General features: G+C 43.1%; 1 protein-coding gene across 1 annotated transcript; it reads left to right on the plus strand.

Annotated features, from left to right (window-relative positions):
• The first annotated feature begins 2,635 nt into the window (after positions 1 to 2,635).
• Positions 2,636 to 18,290, plus strand: LOC142765036 (amblin-like). Its single transcript, XM_075865601.1, has 6 exons — positions 2,636 to 2,701; positions 5,787 to 5,816; positions 10,255 to 10,458; positions 12,401 to 12,583; positions 14,377 to 14,559; positions 17,911 to 18,290. Exons 1-6 carry the CDS (start codon positions 2,647 to 2,649, stop codon positions 17,943 to 17,945), a joined length of 690 nt encoding a protein of 229 aa, XP_075721716.1. The 5' UTR covers positions 2,636 to 2,646; the 3' UTR covers positions 17,946 to 18,290.
• The last annotated feature ends 7,095 nt before the right edge of the window (positions 18,291 to 25,385 follow it).

Here is a 25,385-nt window from a genome sequence, read left to right on the forward strand (position 1 = left end):
AAAATTGGTAAGCATAAGCCCCTCATCAACATGGCGTGCTAGTCTGGTTTTAAGTCCTGTTCTCATGCATACTTCAAGCAATCATTGGTTCTGCATTACGATTGTGTATGCGCGTTTTCCGCAGACTGTGAAGTTATTTTTCTTCCATCCTTAAGAATGAACATACAAAAGGACACTTCATTAAGACATGGTGCAAGGAGGAAACGTATTGCGTGTGAAATAATGTTCAAATCTTTTCGAACGGTTCGTTGAAGCACGTACCAAAACAGAACGAGATTTTCGCAGCTAATAAAGCAGTGTTAAATTGTCTGTGGTACATCGCACAGACAGCAATTAACTGAAGAAAGAAAATACTCTTCTTTTGCAACCATTGTTTTACGAGCAGCGTATCTGAATAAAGTTTATAAAAGCATGTTTTATTATCAGGAGAAGTACACAGATTCCGGGCTCGTTATAGAACATCCAGTGCTGGAAGGTCGAAATAACGTTCTGAGCGGTAGAAAAAGCGTGGACAAGAAATCTTTAGTTTTATGCGTGATATTGTGTACAAGTACTATAAGAAAAATCAGACTTTGTGAAACCGCACGGCGATCAGAACTTCCCGCTTGAATCCCCATAAACACGGGCTTACAGAGAAATCTGAAGAAACAATCAAGTCAGGCTAGGCATAAACAAATGTAATCGGCAAGAAGAATAGAATTATCGGATGGGATCTGTTGCGAAAAAAGGAGAACCTCGAAACTATTTGCCATAGGTATAAATGAACTACTCCCAGCCCTGCACCCCTGATTGCATGGCCTGATTAGGTGAGGGCCACAAGGCTGAGTTCGGTTTACGTGGGGCTTGGAGAAAATGCAGATCACACGGGTACGGGCCTCGTCTCGCCTCGATTCATGTACCCGACCAATCGCATGCTCGACTACACAAATCAATTTATGTGGGTCAAGGGCAGCATTCACGTTGAAGTTCAGTCCGAGTTTGAGCACGCACATCTCGGGCTGACTGAGAGCGTACGGCAACAAATTGCAGTTACCGTGAATCGACACCACGTCCCCTCGGTCTGCAGCGCTTAACAACTCGGATTCACAGGATACGTTCGTAAGCACACGAATGGAGAGGTACTTATGTACGTCATTCACCTTTGGCGATATTAAGGACTCGGTGGCAGTTCAGTGAGCTTTTCCTATTGCTAGCGAGATGGCGCGAAGGGGGCGTTTTAAAGGTATCTGCCCCCATCTTTTTGCAATGTGCACTGACCTGTACTTTTTCCTACAAGGCATGTTGACCCGTGCATGTGCTTATTTCATGGAGGGTGTGGTTTTTAATTCTTGCGCTTTGACTGAAAAGTTTGCGCGAAATGACGAAGCCGAAGAAATTAACTCGGTTCAATGCAGCAGCCATATTTGCAAAAGCTTCGCGCTGCTCGAACATGAAGAAGTAATTACCGCGACTGCTATTAATAAAGATCGAATTTTAAACAACTGCTTCATTCGTTACCGGCGTTCTTTCCACGCTACTTTGGTTATAAAAACATGAATTGGGTTATTAAATGCTTTTATAAATTCTTACAGAGCCCATAAAAGCCCACTTTAGGCGCTTGTGCCTGAATACCTATAAGTGACTATAAATGCCTACTTTCGAAATCGGGGTCCGTGTGAGCGCTATTTAACGTGAAGTTTTCTTTTTTGCGTGCTGTTTGATAACATTACGCACGTTACCGGTACAGACAGATGCGATCTCCATCTACTAAAATTTAGATTTTTAATAAACGCAATAATGCTGCCACAACCAAATTGCAAAATTAAAATTGGCAGCAGCGCTACGGCGACGTTGTCTCACGCAACTAAGAACGTGGTGCTACCAGGGCTAATTCTTCTTTTTTACCAATCCACAACCAAATTTTACAACAAATATTGAGTGGACCGAGGAGCAAGTACAATGCACCAGCTGATACGGCCAAATTTTATCGTTGTTCTTCGTTCATTCCAAAAGGTAACCTATGCTGAGGTTTTAGGATCGACTCTTACCTCATTCGATATATACGCGCGTACGTTGCTTACAACGACGTTGTTTCGCGCAACTTAGAACGTGGCGCCACCGCAGAACCACATCTGTGTAATAAAGTAAAATAGTCTTCGGTATTGTGTGTCCTGAAACTATGAAGCACAAATAACACGAAGACAGACGAATTGCTTCATAACTAATTCCACTCGCACGGTGCACAAATGGCACACTGAAGTTCGAATGATACTTAGCAGCTCGTTGTGCACATCTCGTTACGCGTATATCATCTTCAACTATGAATAAACAACAATATTGATCTGATTGCGATGTATCAGACTCCCGCTTAGGAGCCCAGAGCTTGACTTGTCAATTGGTCCCTAACTCGCGTTCTGTCGCATGTTGCTGCTTTGCTATGCACCTGAAGATGTCAGGCCCCCACCATGTCGGGGCACCTAGGTTTTTCATTGTTTCGCAATTTATTTATTTATTTATATATATATTTAAACTGTCAGATTGTTTTTCGTACACGTGAAATATGGCAGACCAATGAATACTCATAACAATGGTAATTTATACAATGAGAAACGGAGTTCCGTAAATCTTACATTTTCTCCTTTCGCTTATGTAGCTCTTCGCTTGAGGATGAATGCTTTGCGTTGTACCATTGTGTTTCTAGCATTTACCGCATGTGTGAAAGGTACGTTTTTTTCTCTTAAACAGTAACTGTCATACTTAAAAATCCTCATGCGCGAACTATTGGTATGTTTGTTCTCGTTAAGGGGCTCGTTATCCTACGTTAATTGTGTTGAATCAAGGTTTATGAAGCTCGTTACTTCCTAAATTTTTTACGCAAACGACCCATTTCAGTGGCACGTAGGTTAGCAATCTTTCATGTTGAGACTTGGGTAATGTTGAATAATTAAAAAAAACTAAACGACACCATGCCTCGTTCGATGTAGAGGGGTAAATAAGCTGTTGCTGTACAGAAAACAGATATGAATTAAGTGCATGTCATGTGATCAGTGACATTTATTTTTACTTTAGAAAGCTTGCCTCGGGATTTCATTAGCTGTTGAAAATCTTATAATGCCGTGACTCGCCCTTGAGGAAAGAAATAAGTCGAGCGGGTGCACTTTAGAAATCATAATTTTACGTTACTAAAAAACTCGTATGCAAGCGTAGTTTTTGACTATTCATATTCCTGAGAGGCCCGTTTTCCTAAAAAAACGCTCGTCACGGCTAAACACGAGCGAAAAGTAACACGATTGGTGTTACATCCTTTTTGTGAGCTCGCTGTGAATGTGAATTAAGCACCCGTTCTAGCGAATCTACGGGTCGTGGTGGTGGCGTTTTACGAGTATGGTTAGCTTAGCAGACCTTGGTCGCAACCACTCTACCTGTCACTATTGAGTCATCCCGCCATGGTGGTCTTGTGTTAATACTGCTGGACTGCTGACCTGATGGTCGCGGCCACGTTTTCATCTGGTTGAAACACATGAGGCCTGTGTGTTTAGATTTAGACAATGTTAAGCAACTCCACATAGCCGAAGTATCCCGAAGTCCTCCACTACGCTCTTTCTCATACTTATGTTCAATTGTTATGACGCATACCCAATATTTATTAATTTTTTTTATTTTTCTATTTATTTCATTACCAACAGCGCCAATTGGCATTACGATGAGGTAGTGATTACGAAAATTAGAATACAAAAAGATATATTGTCAGCCAAACAAATAATCAAAGTCACCTTAATCACAATCCACAACACAAATACTTACATCAATAAAAAATGCAACAGACTCAAAAAAAATGCTTCACACTAATTCGAACAGAGAATAAAACAAATCATTTGACATGGTAGAGGCAATGCTAGAAGGCAGTTGGTTCCGTCCTGAACATTTCAAGTTTGTGGGCCTGTTCAATAGAAGCAGACTGCATTTCCAGTTTACTCTAACAAATTTTACGGACATAACCTTCCGATTATTCACCAGACTCTTGAGCTTTCTTGACATCAACTCCGTAGAAGAGCATGTTTCAACGTCGGCTATGATTCTCTAGGTCATCAATTTTCAACAGGAGTGTCTTTATTGCTTTTGACAGCCTTTCATTTTACTTTCTACATTCTCCAACAGAGTTCGTTAAGTCATCAAGGCAATGCAACATTCACTCTAAAGTCTAAATACGCGAGCCAAGGTCACTTATGACACGCGTCTGCTGTGTCTGTGCTTCCTCGATAGCTGTCAGTTTCGCTGTATTTACAATTTGGCCTTTCAAAAGCTGAGCAAGTTGCGCCTCAGACGAGGGTCCTGGATTTAGTTTGTCACCACACACGAGTAGCAACAAAAAATAGAATGAGAAACGTCGCAGTAAGCGAAAACGGTGGGATTGACGCGACACTAGCTCAGGACTGTAATTCGACAACATACACTCAAACAGTAGTGGGCGTTTTATTATTGATATCATTAATGTCTTGTGGAATACGTATTGTTTCCTTTAGAGGTGGACCATAACACCCGCAAATACACACGTTATGCGCATGTTTCTAATGACCAAATCTATTCTTGCTTTTTTTTTTCTTTCTGAATCGCTCAGACCACACTGGCAATACGCTTATTTAAAATTATTTGGGAGGATCGCTATGATGTCGATTGGGGTGATTACCCCGAATTTTTAACATTCTTTAGACTTCATATTGTAAGATATTTAGCACAACCTTCACTCTCGCAAACACTCACACAAACACTGACACATCCACCCTGCTACCACACTCGGCTGTATGTGTGAGTGTTTGTGTGAATATTTGCGATGGTGAAGGTTTCCCTAAATATCCTACAATATGACGAATAACAAACTAGCCCAACAAGAAGTTTTATTGTTCTGTAGACTTGTTCACTGTATGACACGCAATATTCTAGTGGGACCAATCACTCGAAAATATTTTGTGGTAATAGTATTGCTTGCAAACTATAAATTTTACGTTACAGAAGCTTTAAACTCCGATTCCATTGAGATAAAGCTTGAATATGTTGAAGAAACAAATGTTAAAGCCATAATGAATGCATCACTGTCGTTCCTCAGAACTACACCCAATTCCTAAAACGCGGACTGGTTTACTACAGATTTCAAGTGCCCAGCTAATTAAAGTATACGTATTTATCATGAAGGCGCACATCATTGACAAATGCCTTGATAATACGGTGACAGACAATCAACACGACAGGACGCATAACTCGCATGACCAAGAAATTGTGACAAAAATGAACAACAGTAAAATTTGCTCAGTGGCTGATCAAAATCTTTGCATATTAAGGGTCATGTGAATGTTCGGAAATAATAATAATGGCACCTGGAAAAGTATAGGAAAGGGCGTGGGTTTATAGTAACGCTGCAGATTAGAAACATATGAGGCCTCTTGCACTTTCAAAGTGTCATACGCAACAAAGAGTTTTCTTCGAATACATGTATCTCGTAATCATACAATTTTGAAATGAAGAAATCAAATATGCCCCTCTCTGTTTTGCTTGCTTCATGATTATTACTGGCTTTATTTAAGGTATGGAGATCCATAAATTGTGTTCATTTTCTTTTCTCATTACATTATATCAATACATACGAATTTCGTTGGCAAACGGAGAACTAGCTATTCAAACATTATTTAGCAAGGTTATTCTTACTATTGAAAGCAAAGCGGAACTTGAATGTTTGTTTAAAAAAAGAGGTACAAAACTTCACTGGTTATTTGAATCACTCGAAACTATTCAATCATTTTTTTTTCTTGCAGCCCTGGCATGTTTGCCAACAAACAAAAATGGTATGTGCACGCTTCCTAATTGTTACATAGTCAAAAACAATAAACAATATTGCCACTTGCACGAGCCTGAATGAGCTCGGAGGACGCTTGAGCAACACCTTAAAGAAGGAAACGCGATGGCCTAATCACGCGCTGCACGCGATCCTTTTACTTTGCTTTTACTTATTCAGGTTTCTTGCTGGGAAAAGTTGGGGAATGTCTGTCGAGTCTATGTTACAGCTGTAAAGGTATTATTTGCAGGATTCCTGCGGTATAGCCTACCTGTTATATCTAACACATGCAAAACGAACCTGCGCACAATCCAAAATATTCAAGCCCAAGCGCTTAGGATATGCCTTGGTTTACCCCGCTGCGCATCGACAGCTGAAACAATTGTAATTGCACAGGACTACTCGACTATGACGCACATCACCATTGAAACGATGCGTACGTACCTCAGGCAACATGCCAGGAATCCTTCCCACCACTTGGCAACCCTCACTACTGAGAGGCCCTGCACGAAATTTAGTGCAATTGTCTGCGCTCATCGTGCGTCGTTTACGTCAGATTTTACGCCTGCTGAGAAACTGGTGTATCCACCGTGGTGCCTGACACTTCCACAAGTACGTGTTTCAATTCCAGGAATACAGAAAAAATAAAATTTGCCTCCATCAGCCCTAAAACAATTGTGCTTGAGCCATCTGCACGAAATGTACAACAATCACGTGCACATATACACCGATGGTTGAACCACAGCGTCTGGTTCTGGTGGTGCGGTGGTGATTCCAGCTAGAGGAATCACTCTGCGAATCAAACTGTCACATGCCACTACGTCCACAGCGGCAGAACTTGCGGCTTTGCGTGGCGCCATAGAGTACATCAAATCCCAAAGACCTAGTAAATGGGCTGTGTTTTCCGACTCAAAACCAGCCCTACAGAGCATGCAGTCAGTCCTTCGACGAGGTTGCCATGAACAATTAACTTACGAAGTTGTCAAGCTCGTTCACCACGTCACAGAAACAGGCCACGAGGTAAAGTTTCAGTGGCTTCCTGGCCATTGTGGGATCAGTGGCAATGATTCCGCAGACAACGCGGCTCGTACATCGCACCAAGAAGAACACACCCTTCCGATTCCTTTGTCAAGGACTGACGCTGCAAATCAACTTCGTCACCTGGCACGTAGTCTGAGTCTGCAGGAGTGGAACACCCCAAGCATAAGACATACGAGACTATACCAAATAAACCCTCGACTGGAACTTCGACCTCCATCCGGACTTCGTCGACGTGAAGCTTCACTTTTTTGTCGCCTAAGTTTGGGGGTTGCCTTCACAAAAGCATATAGAACCCTCGTCGGATTGACCGACAATGCGGAATGCGACGTCTGCTGCACCAAAGAAGACATCGATCATCTGTTATGTCATTGCCCTCGATTTGCCTCTGAAAGACAGAAGCTTTCGGACGCATTGCGACAATCGGACGATCGGCCACTCTCTGTGCAGATGCTACTGGAACACCATCATCGCCTTTCGTCGGCTCAAAAAGCAGTCAAAGCTGTCTTGTGCTTTTTGAGGACTACAGGCCTATGTGACCACCTTTAACTTTTGTGTAGTGCCACCGCTGCATACGCGCCAGCCGATTGACTGACAATCCTCCTTTTTTTTCTCTCTCTCTCTCTTTCTCTTCTCTTTCCTCTCTCTCTTTCATCTTTATGCACCCTTCCTATTCCCCCAGCGTAGGGTAGCAAACCGGGCATGTGCCTGGTTAACCTCCCTGCCTTCCCTCTTGTTTTTTACCGCCCCCCCCCCTACTTTGCTGCAAATGAAAGGACGTTTGTCCTCGTAACAATGGTCGTATGAAGCTATCTTACATACCTGTGTGAAGTGCAGTAAATAACTGTCCATCACACCACCATGGGTCTTCATACAAATAGGTAAAGCACCCACTACACATGCGTAAGGTGTCACGTGCAACTGCGCTTCTGTCACGTTATTGGTGCTCTGGTTAATAATGATAATCATGCATGTGTGCTTTGCAATTTTTGAGCCTGTAAACCAACCGTGTATTGCACAAGGCACATGTGCTGACGTATGGTGCGGTTCTATTATTAAGCCTCGCATAATTGCATGCGTTAAGAAGTCTTGCGTATGCAAATCTCATCGTTCTGTTCTTTCTTTTTTTCGATGCACCTTGAAGCACTCATTTGACTCTATGTAAGAACACCTGCTTGACGTGAAATGCGGCTTAGGTTCAATTCGTACTCGGACCGAATATTTACTATTATTGATTTATTTGTATCTACCGCAAATTTTTCTAACAGATAGCCATTATTTGACTCGCAGCCAACGACGCTGATACCCACACCAACCGCAGCGCCAAAATTCCTGCCAAACGAGCTGTTTACCGTTATCGCTGTAAAACCCGCTAAATTCACAATATAGTACGCACGACTGCGTGTCTGGTGTCGAACAATGCACTGGCAAAACAGCTGTAAAGGTTAAACAAGAAGTACTTCACTCATGTTATTAGTTACACGTACCAGGTCACCTCTATATATCCTAATATGGCTTCGGCCAATAACTGCTAACAAAATTTTAAACTATACTGCACCCTATATCACATTACTATATTGAAGAAAAGCGCTGACAGTCTAACGGTACAACGTGAGCAAACAATTCACGCACTTACATATTTTGGCCTCATCGTTAGGTTCCACTATTAACCTGTTTTCTCATTTCATATAACGCGGAAACCAAGCAAATGTTTGTGAGAGTTTGAGGCACTAAACATCTCTTCAGAGCGTGCAATGTACAGTGAAATAGATTGGGTCCTGCCTCACTTTCATATTGTAAAGGCATCCTGCTGACGAATGTGAAATTTAGGTCCATAATTGGAAGTTTTGCCTACATCGTCTCCGTTAGTTTATTGTGGTAACGGAAACATTGCAGTGGTCACCGCGTATAAACCACTATGCTCCGTGTGTAGGTCAGTTACCTTACAGTGCTGACTTCTCCCCAAAACACACTTCAGGTGCTTTGTTTTCCTCAAGCAGTAACGTCTAGAGCTAACTAGTTTGTGACAAGTACGTCGCCAGTTTCAGTGGTTTCGCTCACGCAAGTGAATAACGTGGTGCGACTGGTGATACACTCTTCATTAACCATGATAGCATTGGCTGCCGTATCAATACATATCAGGATGAATGAGGCGATATATATTCTGAATATTAAAGCACCATAATCCACGTTACAAGAAGCACAGCCGCCCTAACCTAGCTGGGACAGACTATTTTACAAAAAAAGAAAAAAAATCGCCGATCCCACGTGCCATCGGAGTAGACCGTAGGCAAAGCATGCGAAGGAAACGGGGCAGTGTCGTAATTTTTTATTCAGCGACACGCGACGTGACACGTGGCAAAAGGGCGCTAAATATATTTGCAAACGTTGCACGCGCAGAAATATATTGAACAGTTACAGATGTTTGTATAACGAGTCGTTCGCACTTGCGCAACTGTGCCAACAAGAACATGAGCATTCGCAACGCCAGAAGCCCCAAGCTGACGTGAAGCGATAGTAGTCGCGAGGATGGTAGCTCTGGACACAGCTACGTGAATCATCTTCAGCGGATGGCACCTAACTACTATGCACGTTAACCTGACGTAATGACTGTACATATACGTAACGTTTAAAAAATTATGTATAGCCCAGCACTGCTACCACAGTTGACGTTTCACGTACATTGGGGTACAGTTTAAAGGTAGTTCCGAGACCTGGGGTGGCGTTGTGGTAGAATACTTGATTATGACCAGAATGCTGCGGTTTGATTCCTGCTGCGACCCTGACTTATATTCTTTGCATTCATCAGATCAAGCCGCTGATGTAAGCTTTTTTCTTAACGCTTACACGTCAAAATTACGCGTTGTCACCATTCCTGTAGTGTGAATAACCTGCGGCACATACCTGCATAGCAGTGGTACATACCCGTTTCCGGGTATGTGCCACTGTCTGGCGTGAAGTGTTTGATGACGTACGCGACGAGATTTTGACAATATTTATGTCTTGAGCCACGTGGCATATTTGTCAAAACTTCTTACCGTTCCATACTAATTAAAGTTCATGCCAAATTAAGGCAGTGATCACGAGAGCACCCAGACATAAGCGGCTATATCGATAGATAAGTAGTTAGACGCCCAAAGTTCTTGCAGTGCGCATAGAAACGCTTCGCATTGATTATCACGGTGAAGGCCGTTGAAATTTCAGTGAAACCAGCATATATTTAGGGCACAAATGATTATAAAAAATCTGCCGCTTTGATAGTGTTGTAGGGCTGTCTTGAACAATGACGCGTGATACCTTCGGAAGTTTCGTAGGATTTTGTGCCTCCTTCTTGAAGCTGCATTAGTTTGGTGTGAGAATTTCAAAGTCCACAAACACGAAAAATGCATATTTTCTTGGGCTCTTTTCAGGTTCCTCACCAGACCTAACCAAATCATACGAGAAAATACCGGGATACTGCTACGAACCTCTTCACCTACGTCCTTGCCACCCATTGTATGAAGCCTGGTATTACGACTATATTAGCGAACTGTGCAAGAGAGCTAATCCTAACGTTTGTGGGGCAGGCAAAAATCTTTTTAATTCCAAACGAGATTGCCTAAAGGTTTGCGCGAGTAAGTAAACAAGCCTTTGTTATTATGCAATAATCTGTAGCAAACACTCGTCGCAGAAGCACTCTCACTGAAACCAAAATATAATCTTACAAGGAGAAAGTTCCCGTTCCTTGAGCACGTTAGCGAAAGTTTAAGCAAGCCATCTCGTAAGCACGTTGACTTTTGCAAAATATCTCGTTCGGGAACTATTAATAACTGACACTTTCGATCCCCTCATGAATTCCTGTAGCAGCAATTGGCTATTAGGAGTAGCCAAGCAGAATGGAATGATCGAAGTTAAAATTTGTCGCGTTCACGCAATTGGATAGTTTCAAACAAGTTTAACCAATAATGTGCAAGTAGCAGATATGGTGACGCATTCGCGTCGGCGGCGATACCTCTGCGTGCGAACTGCAGTGCGCGCCAGATGGTCAGTTATGATTGGGCGTCATGAAAGTAGATATACGGGTGCACCCCAGCGGAAAAATTAGAGGAGCTTAGCTGCAGTCGTGCCAGCATCAGCCAAGTGTAGTGGTGGGTGGCTAGCCTTGTTTTTTGTATTTAAAGTGCAGCTTCATATTTATTGTTGGTCGAAAAAGTTCGTGGCGGGAACACTAAACTTCTGTAGCGTATTTGCAAGGAAAACTAGTTGTCACACTTGTCTATGAAAGATTAAAAACGGCACACATGGGTGGCAAACAATGAATAGCGACTGCGCATAGTGAAGGAAAGAGCGAAAGAAGCAAGCGCGCGTTGTGCCCCCACCATTCGCTTTAAACTCGCGCACAAGTGCAACGCCACCACTTGATTTTCATCTCTGGGTAATTTTAATTTATTTTCATCAACGAAATACCAACTGTCTATTTTTCTTTCAGTCAGACATACAGCGTACAGCTGAGCATTTCTTTCAATAAAGAAAGCTACAAAGCAAGCGTTCAAACTGAATAATTGACAAGCAGGCGCTTGTGAACAATGGGAAGACATTCGCATGCGTTTCCGATATGAATTAGGTTGCAGCCACTTTGGACTTCACACGAATTTGTGTTGTTGAAAATTATCCCAAAACTAATCACGATCTCCCAGATTGATTACTTGATTTTAATTATATACCATTGCTATAAAAAATAATGTTATGCACCTCACCCCCTTGCACCCTCCCCTCAATAAATTGTGTGGTTCTAGAGACAGTTTTGATGAACATACGATATTGCGACCTCCTTTTCTTTTTCTTGCTGTTTGTTTTCTCCTGGTTCATTGTTAATAATATCTCTATCTGTATTTTCTCGTTCTTTTTAAAGTCCTTTCACTCGCTCTATTTCTCGCTTCCTCTTTTTTCTTTATTTGCTCTTCCTGTCAATATATTAACATCTTTGTATATCTTTTTTCTATCTTTTTTATCTGTGTCCATCTATTGCGTTCTCTCTCCATCTCTTTCTGTACTCGTTCTCTCGCTCACCAAGTCATAGCATGCCGCACCGGATAAATCAGCACCAGTGTTCTAAGAACGAGGCACACACTTAAGAAGAAGTCGAAAACAGCGCGTGCCGGTTCATGACAATTATAGTTTTTTGTTGTATCTGGATGAAATAACGAAGGGGTTAGCAGCTCTGCTCTAAAACTCGATTTTCGCTACTTCATTGTAAGGGACCTTCCAGAAAGGTCAGGGATGGCACTCAATTGCGTTATCTTCACTAAGGGGAGGATTTTTATTAGAGAAATCAGAAAGAAATTTGTCGCAAAAAAAAAGCTTCAGCCAAATATGGTGCAAGAACTGTCATAGTAATTCGCAGTTTGTTTTTCCTACAAACTTGTTATAGGACACCCAAAAACTTCTTCTTGCAGTGATTTGAAATTATGGGCAGTACCTGCATGAAAAGAATGCCATTTGGAGTTTTTTCGGCCATAATCTACTCCCCATTTCAACTGTGAGCGTTTTCTTACTCTTGTATTGAAAAATTTTCAGATCCCAGCAAAAGAACGCCAAAATTTTGCTCTAGACCACCTGTCTTCGGCTCCTGCGATCCGGTACTTCAGACGTGGCGCTATGATCACTGGTCTGGATATTGCAAAAGGCTCAACTATACCATCTGTAACCTCGGAGTCGAAGAATTCAGCACAGAGGAAGCATGTGTCATTGTGTGCAAGCGTAAGTACACATTCAAATTATATATATATATATATATATATATATATATATATATATATATATATATATATATATATATATATATATAGAGAGAGAGAGAGAGAGAGAGAGAGAATAGAGACACAACCTAGCGGTTGCCTTAATTTTATTTCCAACGGTTTCAACCGGTAGACCAAAACCGTTGGAAATAAAATTAAGGCAACCGCTAAGTTGTGTCTCTTTTCATCTGATATACGTTGGACCCATTGCAAAAACTTCTTTATCTATATATATACATATACACATACATATATACATATACATATATATATATAGATATACATACATATACATATATACATATACATATATATGTACATACATATACATATATACATATACATATATATATATGTCAATGTGCATCACTGTAATCTGGCACTCCGTTTACTGGCCACGAGTTTGGTCAAATAAAGTTTTTTTGACACGTCGACTGTTTCGTTCGTCGACGTCACCACCATGTGACAATATCAAGTGTTCGTTAAACGAAACGAAACCAACAAATATCTAGCTAAAAAAAGTGTTGGAGCAAAATATGCTGATATAAGTAAAAAGTATGACTGTCATATATGTTAAAAGAACTATCAAATGAATAAAAAGTCGGCTTGAAGGCTGTAGGGACCACACCCATAGCCTTTTTTTTACTCATTCATAGCCACAGGGTCACATCGCAGTACACTTGATGACTTCAGGTATTATTCAAGGGATAATGGTCAGCTGTCAGCTATTAAAACGATCGCGAGATTTTCGATGCCAGCTGGCAAAACAAAAGCCGCTTCTTTTTCACGGTCATGCCTACGAAAGGCGCTGATTTTCATATCTAGGTCGCAATGCCTAATAATATAAACAGGAGGACCACAGTTGCTGTAAATCTTTTGGTAGAACACCGAATGAGTTATACAATGTTTGTAGGTTGCTGGAGACACGCTTTATTTTTTGTCACCATAATATGTCTTACATTAACATAATTATCACATTTAACTTAAAGTTATGAATAATTCCGAATTCTTCAGGTGGCTTCGTTGGCAGTTGGTTGTTTTTGTATGTGAGCCTATTGCAAGTGATTGTGAGAATTTCACTTGAATGTAAATTTTTGGATTTGAACAGAATTTTGGCGTTGAAAGAGCGTATATTTTATTTAAATATCGCACATTTTAGTTGGGCAATACGTTAATGTTGCTTGGGCTGTTTGAATACTTTAATATAGGTTAACATTCGAACATAGTGACACTTGATATTTGTATAATGCTGTGGTCCCGCAGCTGAAATGGTCTTGTGATTTTTTTAAAGAGTGGACAGCAAATGCATGACGTCATCCATGTTACTATCGGTGTTCTCTGTACTTGCACTTGAAATTATGCCAGCACATATAGTTTCAGCGCATTCATAGCTTTTGGCTGCGATAATGGAGCGTAGGCAACAATAGTGAAAGTTGGCATGGTTTAGCTCTTTGCAAAAGCGAATGCTGAAATATTTATTGTTGAATAGACCAAAGTGACATATAATAAAACAAAGGTGCTAATATATTTTACTCTGTTAGCATTCACTAAACTATTACAGATCATGTGATCTAGAGAAGGTAATTTTTCATCATTTTTTATCGGTTATAAATGAAGCGTTTATAATCGCAGCAATATACGCCCCATAAAAAAGACTATAGACTTCAGCTTTGTAGAGTAAATACTTGAACATCGCTTGTTTTAATGAAAGTTTAACATACCATAAAATGTGTAATATATTCGTTGATATTACAGGAAGAAGAAAGCCTAAAATTGTCTGCAGCCTCACCCCTCGTTCAGCGCCCTGTACTTTTTTGCGCTCTCGATGGTGGTATTTTGACTTCGGAAGAAACTTCTGCTTCCATTTTCCTGTTGATAAATGTGCTTATAACGACAATGGCTTTTCGTCAAAGCAGAAATGCCTCGAGAGATGCAGCTGTGAGTACGCGTAAAAAATATCTGGTTGTCCTACGCATACGCTTGCAAACATTGATTGATATGTGGTGTGATTGATGTGGGGTAATTGATATATGTGACGCACCATATAATTATGAGACACACCGTAGTGGAGGGCTCCGAGAATTTCGACCACCTAGGGCTCTTTAACGTGCGCCCAAATCTGAGCACGCAGGCCTGCAACATTTCCGCCTCCCTTAAAATGCAGCCGCCACAGCCGGGATTTAAGACTGTGATCAGCGGATTAGCAGCCGAGTACTTTAGCCACTAGACCACCGCGGCGGGGTCCATACGCATGCATACAGTTTCTTAAACATTTTCGTGTACGCATAGACCCAATTGCAAACAAATACGCTTCAGCGGGGTCTATGTCTGTTGTGAATTTTGTATGCGTGCAGACGGAGTGAAAACTTTCGTCTTATTCGGTATACCGTCTGATAAAACGCATTCACGTATCAAAATAAAATGGTACTGATTAGCCGTTCGATGACTTCACATGGCTGCACAAGTAGGCAAATCTTTCTGGGCGAATGATCTGTGCGCACCAAGCACTTCTTTTAGTTCTTAAGTTGTTTTTCCTGTCAGGCGTCTAGGGCTCATCGATAAAGCTAGATCAGGGAATTTGTTGTATGGCACCAAGCTCTGGTGTCTACTTCGTGCGAATCACAGGCAATGACATGGGCACTATAATTTTTACGTAAAATATTAGTCTTCAATTTTCAAGTGCTCTTTCAAATTATGCGCTTTACACATTACACTGATCCGTGTTTTCTGAAGTTTCGTACGATATGTCGAGTTTAGCGTCTTAAAACACTCATATTATAATGAGAGATGCCGTGGTGGATGACTCCAGAAACTTCTATCATTTGGGTTTTTTTTTAACGTGCAACAAAATCTGAGCACACAGGCCTACAACATTTTCACCTTCGTTGAAAATACAGCCGCCACAGCCACGATTCGATCCCGCGACCTGCGGGTCAGCAGCCGATTACCTTAATTGTCTCCTAGACCACAATGGTGGAAATTCTTTCTAGATGTTTACTTTCTTATGTGTTTAAATATATACTTCAAGATTTTGTTGAAAAATGTTAGAGAACGCAATTATGTTTTTACGGTCAATACGTGCGATTTAAACACAGTCAGAAGTTGTTGTAACCTTCATTCACTAACCAAAAACTGTAGTAAGTTTGTCGACTTGCTTTTTGTCTGGAAACGCACCAATATTCTCGCCAATGGGCTCAGATTTTTATTTTTTGCATTGCATTGTCGGGGGAAATAGAAATCACTATACATATATTTTTTTATTAGCGCGAAATGCTTTGCTGCGATAGGAGAAAGATTTCATCACACATGTATAAGTTCGTAGACTCTTTATCAGACACATGTTGTGCCCATATAGGGCGCTAACGCGCTAATGATTACACAACAAAGAGAACTAGCATTTATGTATAAAAATTATACCGTTAATTATTCGCAGATGATCGCGGGCTGTACCGAAACATATCTTGTGATCAGGACGTCGCAGAAACTTCAGGGAGACTCTAGTCGAATTCATGACTAGTGTAAACAGTGAATAATGTGTTTCAATGCTAAAAAGTGCATTCATATGCATTTTACTCAAAAGTAAAAATCACTGAAAAGTAACTACTGTTTAAATAAAGAGTTGGATACCACAGTTGATATTGTTAAGTACTAGGGTGTCATATTTTTGGAGAATTGTTCATAAAATGTGCATAGCAGTGAGATAGTGAGTAAGGCAGGATGGCAGCTATACTTTGTTCAACAAAACCTTAGTTGTCACGAGTTAGAATTGCAACATAATGCATTTGATCTATGAGTAAGATCCCTATTAGGGTATCCCTGCCCGCTAAGACATCCGTCGGAAGACGCTGTCACTTCTCAGATAGAAAGTATTCAAAACAGAGTGGCCAGGTATGTCCTGGGTAGGTACCGTAGAACACACTCTGTTACAATGATGAAACATAAATTGAACTGGGAGTTGTCTTCCCACCAATGGAAGTTGAGGCTGACAATGTTTCTTCAAATATATAACGACAACGTAGGCATAAACAAGGATACTTACCTAAAGACACCTTTTTATATGTCTAAACGTGAAGATCACAAACTCGAAATCCCCGATTACCAGCCGAACACGTGCATGTTCACTCTTTTTTTTTTCCTGAAGTGTGTAGGAGAATGGAATAATCTTTCTGAAAAACAAGTACAGTGTATGAATGAAACCATTTGTATTCCTGTTGTAAGCCCCCCCCCCCCCCCCGACCCCCCGCTGTAACACTCAATAGCAATGCGGAGTGATTCTTGAATGAATAAAATAAACAATCATCATAACCTAATGCAGTATCTATGGGGAACCTTCTGAAATTGAAAGGAGAAAAAGAAAACTTGCTTTCAGGTTTACTCAGCTGTCGCGAAATTTCCGGATCGCCGAGCTGGCGGGAAAGCAGCCAGCGAAAAAACTGATATTGTGATCAAGATTTCACAGTCCACAATTAAATACGTTGTCGATTTGACGAAACGCTGTAACTCATCATATTGAAAAAAAATTTAAATGTGCGAATTAGCTTATTGCCTCTGGTTGTCCTTTTCCATTAAGAATTCTTGTAAACGCTGGTAATGGTTTATATTCGATGCAAGCTAACTTTCCTGGGCTTCAACTTTTACAAGCTACATAGCACTATGTTGGCACAATATTGCGTATAAAGACACTTCTCTTCGAAACACGTAGTTTCATGTGGTCACAGAAACCCAAAAACACGAAAGCCGATACTTGCGTTACTAGTATTGACGACCACGCACCATTTTTGGTCGGTAACAGCCGTGAGCTTCCCGTAATTAATTGAGAAACGGGGAAAATATATTAGTGAAACAAGCGGGCTGATTACGGAAAAGTACACCTGATTCTATACAGCGCATGCTTATTTGAATATTCTTTTAAAAATTACACCATTGCACTGCAAGAAGAGATGCTTCCCGACATGTTCATTATTTTACAGCGCTGCCCCGAGTATTTCCAATAAACGGTGTTCATTTGTCTCTAATACAGGCATTACCGTATGTATTGTGTTTTTTACAGATACCACGATATTTAGCTAAAACTGTCAATAAAATATGATATACAACATTTCTGCGCTCTTGTTGTGCATACCTTGCGGTTGTTTTTGACATTGCAAAAGAAGTTCAGTATTACTTGCAGCGGAATTAGGCGTGTACATTGCAACCTATATGAAAAGAATACTATGTGATATATAATATAAGACGTATAAAATGAAAGCTATATAATGCACTATTGTAATCTATTTACCTCTTTTTCAGATCACACTCGACATGCCAATCAGATCCCATGGTAACAAGAAAAGTTCCCCAGTATGAATTGCCTCACAGGGCCTCAGCTGCTGCATCAGTGTGTTGGCATTTCAAACAACGAAGAAGTGGAATACAGGGGAACCTTTACCGCTCATAAAGTAGCGTCCAAATTTTTCGAGGCACCCTGAGAACTATCTTCATTACCTCAAATTTCATGTTGATCAAGGCACATATATATGCAGGAATCTCTTGGGAAGCCACATACTTTTTCGTAGAATACAGATCATAATCTCTCTTGTCATCTCGAACGGGACCCCACAACGATCGCTTATACTGTTTTCTGTTATGAAGTCCCGTTATATCTATAGCAATAAATAACCTTTGCTATACCCCTGTATGTTCTTATCATGAAAGCAGCTGTTTCTACATGGCAGTAATGCACGTCTCCCAGTTCTCTAATCACTGAAATTTGATATGTGATAAGCCTGTTTTTTTTTCTACTGGAAACTCTGGAAAATGCTCTAAACTTACTGATACTGCTTATCATGGCGTATTTGCACTCGATCTTGATGCGACATACTCTGAGGAATGACCCCCTCGTACTAGTTAACCCATCTCTATCTATCTATCTATCTATCTATCTATCTATCTATCTATCTATCTATCGAACCACTTACGCCTGGGTGCTCTCATACTAACCACCTCAACTTGCCGTGAACCAAAATTAGTATGAGAGGGCCAGGTGGTTTGACGATAATGACGAGCTAGTCATGACATGACAAATGTCACAATCCCGTCACGTATGTCGGCAAACACTTCCCACAAGACATTGGCACATACCCGGGAGTGGGTAGGTGCCGCCGGAATGTGGGTATGTGCCACAGGGGATTGACACTTAGTGTCTAACCAAGAACGACAAGAACACACATGGGTGAATCGAACGCATGAGGCCGAACCCCGGCCTAAACGTAGGAATAATAAAAGTTTGCGTACGCTCGTCTGTTCAAGCCAATTTGAATTTATCTGGATCCACAGTAGACACTCGTCTGACTATATATATATATATATATATATATATATATATATATATATATATATATATATATATATATATATATATATATATATATATTATGCAAGTGTCTATATTATAATATACGAAGCTTAAACACAGGCGTTGCTGACCAATCTATCCATCGGAAGGAGGAAGCGCTTTTGTGTAGTCGCAAGCACCTCTTCATTTTCCAAACGCCGGAAACGCTGCACAAGAAATATCAGGCTCATAAAATTTGATCAAACAATGGCGATTCAGCAGGCTCCAATAATGCATCACATGGATGTTACAATAAACCAAGCAGACTAACGCAACCAGGCTGGTAAGCTTCCTTGACAACAATGAATTCTAGTCTTACTCTTCTGTTGTTCACTTTCACTGCCTGTTTTCGAGGTAAATCTTTTTGTCGTTGCATGCCCTTTAGTGAGAAACAAACTGTGTATCTTGTTTGGATACGTTTAGATTTCTTTTTTGCTATTCTTATAGCGCAATTTAAGCACGGGATTGATGAATGATATGTGGGGTTTAACGTCCCAAAACCACCATATGAATATGAGAGACGCTGTAGTGAAGGACTCTGGAAATTTCGACCACCTGGAGTTCTTTAACGCACACCGAAATCTGAGCCCACGGGTTTACATCATTTTCGCCTGCATCGAAAATGCAGCTGGCGTAGCTGGGATTCAATCTCGCAACCTGTGGTCCCATAGCCGAGTACCTTAGCCACTAGACCACTGCGGCGGGGCCGTATTCTAATCAGGCGCCGGCTTTTAGCACATTCGCCGCAAAATATTTCTTTTTTTTTTGAAAGTTTATAATTGCACATTCAGAGCTCTGAAAATTCCGCAAGCATGAAAGTGCCTACGTCTAAACGACGTGGCATTGTAACGTTTCAGTTCTGCATGGTACGAGCTGAGCGATACCTCACGAACTTCTTTACTCATCCTACGGCGTCATGCACACACTTCTGGGGCCATATCGTGAAAACTTCTCGATCTTAGGTGTCATCTATTACAAGCCAGATGGTTTAGCGATTGGCCCGAATACTATTAGGAATCGCTAAAATATACTCTTCTCGTGATTAGTTATAGCCATTTGGTCAATTGAATGGGTCCTGGCGTTATCGAAATTGTTCGTGCTATCTAAAATACCTGAATGAAAAGTGGCGCTGCTCAACTGGCTTCTAAACGTCCTGCACTAAAAGCTAAGCGCATGCGGAAAGACAGACAGGACGATGGATGTACGGGAAAAAGAAACATTCATCACTAATGATTTTGATATCCCGACGGGTACGGCTTGACCAGACCGGGCTCTCATATTTGCTTGACAGACATGTAACGTGGTCACCTCACCTTTGCAGAGCAGCAGAGAGATCCTGTTTCCGTTGGAAGGCGATGTTATGACGGTCGTTCCTGAATTTCCCATGCTGCTGGGTGCTTTGCTTTGCAGTACGAAAATGAACGATAGGCGCTGCATCGAGGCCACCGACGGTCATCAGAAGTGGCGCACCTTACTCTTGTGGGCTTTACTCACACTGCGGAATCAGTGTCATGACGCCGATTTACTCCGTCCTGACGCCTTGATACATCTAAAGTGGCTGTAGCGTCACTGCCTGCTCCATTTAGACGGGAAGTTCACCGAAGCCCAATGTAGTGTCCAGAGTGCTCTGAGCCGATGCTTTCTCCGATAGCGTAAAACGTGGCGCAATCACAACCATTGGCACAGCGTCAATGGCGGGCGATGCGTTCGGTAGTACAATAGAAATTGCTTTGATCGCAGAGGCCTAAAGCTTCGGAGCGGTCACCGACGCCACTTTCATGAAGCGAACAAGCCGGGAACAGATATACCAAGGAGCCAGCTTTTCAGTTTATGTCGCTAGTTCCTACCTAAAGGAACCATTGCGTGTATCAATCATCCCGTAGGGCTTTGCCGCATCATCACGCAAGAACTGTGACGTCATGACTCAGGTCACAAGGTTGCTATAAAATGTACTATCTGCGTGAAATGAAACCCGAACCACGACCAGCCTTTGTGATGGTATAGTTCACACTATGCACTTATCACAATGGACAGGCACGCACACGAACGGAAAGCTGCCTAACAGAATGCACGCGCCTATAAATCGTGATAAGGGACGCGCATGCGTAGTAATGGTGGTCACGCCAGACGCCGGTCTGCACGCGCGCATAAGCTGCTTTGCGTTAAAGACATACAGTCAGGTTCGCTAACGCGCAGGAAACGGCTTGAGGAGCATGACAAGGACGAATTGCGATCAAACAGGGCGCCTGTGAGAGTTCGCAATGCCATCTGGGACAATCTCGTAGTCAAGTGCATCGAGATGTTGAACTACCTTGCGCAGTCCGAAGTATCGTCGCAGGCGTCTTTTTGTTTTTCTTTACTGAACCCTGGTTGGCGCATCAGAGTACACACCCAAACACAATTCCAGGCCTGGTTCTACGAAGCGTCGTCAAAGATCGCAGCGGCGGCTGTCGGTCGTCTAGGCATTCTTGCGGAGGCGGTCGAATGAACGGGTTTCTTCGGTTCGCGGAAGCAAGACAAGCATGTCAAGAGTTTCTTGATCGGCGACGTTGATTAACACGGCGTCCAGCGTCGTTCGGAGTCCTTCCGCAGGCTAACTTTTACGGAGTTATCTGCGTCATTTCTTGTACGACCATGTTTTATGCAAAGGTCGCAAACGTAAGGATGACTACCCACGTCTTTCGCTCAAGGTCGACGTAGTAGATGGCTGGTATATCAGCGATGGTCTTATCTAGACGCTCGATGTGGCCATTGATCAGTGAGCTGTCGGGTTTACCTTCCGATCACCTCAGTTAGGTCCACAGTAAAGGCTGTACGTATGCGGTAATGAGGACCTCTGGAGCGCAATGACGCAGGACAATGTTCTCGAATAAAAATTGGACCTGCCTTCAAGAATAGTCACTGTCTCACCGTAGCGCGTGAGGTTGTCAGTAGCTACAATGATTCGTTTGTTTCCAGAATTTGATGTCTGCAGAATGGCCCCAATGGGTTCATATCGCTTTGCTGGAACGACTGGTGAAGTGGCCGGAGGGGTTGCAGAAGCCTAGCTGGCCTAGTCAGTGTGGTCTTCCGTCACTGACAATATATTAAATAACACGCACCCCTCTTTCTGTGTTTTATGTTGGCAACGCATTGCGCGTGTCGATACTGCCTTGCGAAATCTGCACAAGAAAGTCTGCGAGCATTCTAAAGTGTCCGAATCATCTGTTTGGTTTGAGCTCGGAAACAGGAACAAATTTGTTTGTTCTGGAATAACGCCGGAGGTAAGGATGTCAGCTTTACTTATGCAAAACATTAAGGGAGGCATTTTGCACGGCGAAATGGTCGTCCACTGATACGCTGGTTCCAAGTCTATGCCTAAATTTTCGTATAGCATGAAGGCAACCAAAACTGTCGGCCCAGACCTTCCAACCGTAAAGATGGACAGTCGTCTCGCCCACCTACTTGAGGCCAAACAGTCTCTATTGGCCCGGTGGAAGGGCCAGCGCCTTAATCGGAGGTTACACAAACGCATATCTCAGCTGAACAAGATAATGATGGATCACTGCCACTCCCTTTCAAAACAGCAGTGGGACGAAATTTGTAACTCGATTGATGGTCAGGCTCGAAATGGCAAAACGTGGAGCTTACGCAAACACCTTCTCAATGAAACCAACACCCGCACAAATCAGCGTCATTCGATAGTGAAGATACTTCATCAGGCTAAACGGACCGTGTCACCGGAATATGTTGTCAAAAACCTCGTGGAAAAATATCTCCCTCTTCCCATGGGCCCTGTGACCCCTCACCCTGATTACTCTAGCAGTGACAACATCAACTTAGACGCCGACTTTTCTATTGAAGATGTGTCCCGAGCTCTCCATGAGCTCAATGTCCGCTCAGTCCCTGGCCCCGATGGCATCACCAACAAGCTCCTACGCAAACTGGACGATTCCTCTGTCACTTACCTCACCAACACTATCAACGAAATATGGAAAAAGGGTGAGATACCCGATGCCTGGAAACTAGCTCACATGGTTCTCATACCCAAACCGGGAAAGGCGCCGAACCTAGATAACCTACGCCCCATATCTCTCACGTCGTGCGTGGGCAATGTAGCTGAGCACGTCGTCCTCAACAGGGTTGGTCGATACCTCGAAGATAACATACTGCATCCCGCACCACATAATGATGTAACCATAAGGTGCTCCATAGAGTCGGATGGCTTCATCGAGTCGGCCCTGCAAGAGGCTATCGAAACCGCCGAGTCCCACCTCGACCACACCGGTCTCAGGTGCTCACCCGCGAAGTCGGAGCTCTTGATATATTTGCCTAAACGACGGGGTGCCAAGCCCAAAGGGTGAAAACCTCCGGCGAAACGCAATATCACCCTCCACACCAGAGATGGTCGTACTTCACCCAGGGTAGAAGGTCCTCGGCATGATCATCGAGCCCCGCGGAACCAACACCCAAACAGTACACAAGCTCAGGACTAAGACTGAGAATTCCATACGACCCGTACGTAGAGTAGCCAACAGGCACCATGGCCTCAAAGAAGACAACCTGCTGCGTCTCGTACACGCGTTTGTTTTGTGCCATTTTACCTACGTTGCCACTATACACGAATGGCTACGAGCTGAGTGCGACCAACTCAATGCGGTTATTCGCAAAGTGGTGAAACGAGCACTTGGCCTCCCTATCACCACTCCAACGTACAAACTCCTCGAGCTTGGCGTACATAACACGCTAGAAGAGATCGCCGAAGCTCAGGAATGCGTGCAATTGACCCGACTTACCACCACCAAGGCGGGCCGCCATACTCTGCGCGAGCTGGGCTTTTTTCCTCGAGGGCCAGGGACCCCCCAGAGTTGACTCTAGTTCCCCGTGAAATCCGCGATCTTATCACGATCTCTCCCATTCCACGAAATGTACACCCCAAATACAACAGAGGCAGGCGCCTTGCGCGGGTGACCGCCATTCTCAAGCGCATAGACATGGAAGCGGACAACGTCTCGTTCGTAGACGTCGCTGCCTATCACAACAACCGAGCCTTCACCGCGGTCGCGGTATCATCCGCGCAGCAGACTCTTAGCTCTGCCACAATCCTCACCCGAAACCCCGAACTAGCGGATCAAGTAGCTATAGCTATAGCTATGCTCGACAGCAAACGGGAATTCATCTACAGTGACTCCAGGCCGGCCATCAAAGCCTTCGAACGTGGAGTCATCTCCGACCAGGCGTTACGTATCCTGCGCAAAGCGGACCCGAGTGCCCTGAAGCACCACACTGTCATCTGGTTCCCCGCCCATCTCGGCCAGGTGCCGGGTGCCCTATCCAACCTCAATGAGATCGCCCATGATGCAGTGCGCGCACTTACCGACCGCACTGCCACAGGGCAACCCCATCTTGCTGGGTTAGATACCAATCGGGATGCACCAATTATGTACAGTGAAATAACAAAGCACTTTTACCTGGAACGCCGCATTTTTCCACCCCCCCCCAATCCGAAACTTAACCGACCGCAGTCAGTAACCATACGCCTATTACAGGCACACACGTACCCAAACCTTGCCACGCTTCACGTTTATTATCCTCATGCGTTCCCCAGCGACACATGCCCATCATGTGGACACACACCCACACTCATACACATGCTCTGGGAGTGTACTCTACCTCAAGCAAGTGGGAGAGGTCCCTCCGGAGCTCACTTCTCGCCGACCAGCAATGGGCCGTCCAGCAGGCCCACGAAGTGGCCGCCAGGTACTCCCTGTCGGTCCCTACGTGGGAGACGCCCACTACGCGCTAAGCGCGTCCTGCAGGACTGAAATAAAGTTTTTTCATTCCATTCCATCGCCGGCTCGAAGCGACGCCTTTCAGCGTCTCAGAGCACTCGTTGTGCGTTTTGATCCAAGACACACATATAGCGCAGTGCGAATCACCATACACGAAAACAATTCACTGGGCGCAGGCGAGCCATGAGCCACAAGCACAGTGCATTGGTGCCTTATACTCTCGTTTTAGTTGGTTTGAACGCCAAACATTATTCACCGGCGCTTTGCGCGTTCTGTCACTATGGATGTGATCTGTTCATGGTGCACAGTTTTAGCACAAATTTTAAAAGCTAAGACGTGCAAACATGGACACAAAAAGCGGCGGCTGCATTTTTCATCGAGGCGAAAATTCTGCATACCCATGTGCTCATAATTCAGTGCACGCTGAAAAACCCCAGGTGGTCGAAATTTCCGGAGCCCTCGACTACAGCGTCTCTCATATTCATATGGTGGTTTTGGGACATTAAACCTCGGATATTGTTATCATATTATCAAATAATATCCGTCTGCTCTGTGTCCCTTACTCGCTCACTTTTTTTCTGCACAGTGGCCCGAATCATACCTAGCTCATTGCAGCTGTT

The sequence above is a fragment of the Rhipicephalus microplus genome, chromosome 6, assembly GCF_043290135.1.
Source record: "Rhipicephalus microplus isolate Deutch F79 chromosome 6, USDA_Rmic, whole genome shotgun sequence".
NCBI lineage: Eukaryota > Metazoa > Arthropoda > Arachnida > Ixodida > Ixodidae > Rhipicephalus > Rhipicephalus microplus.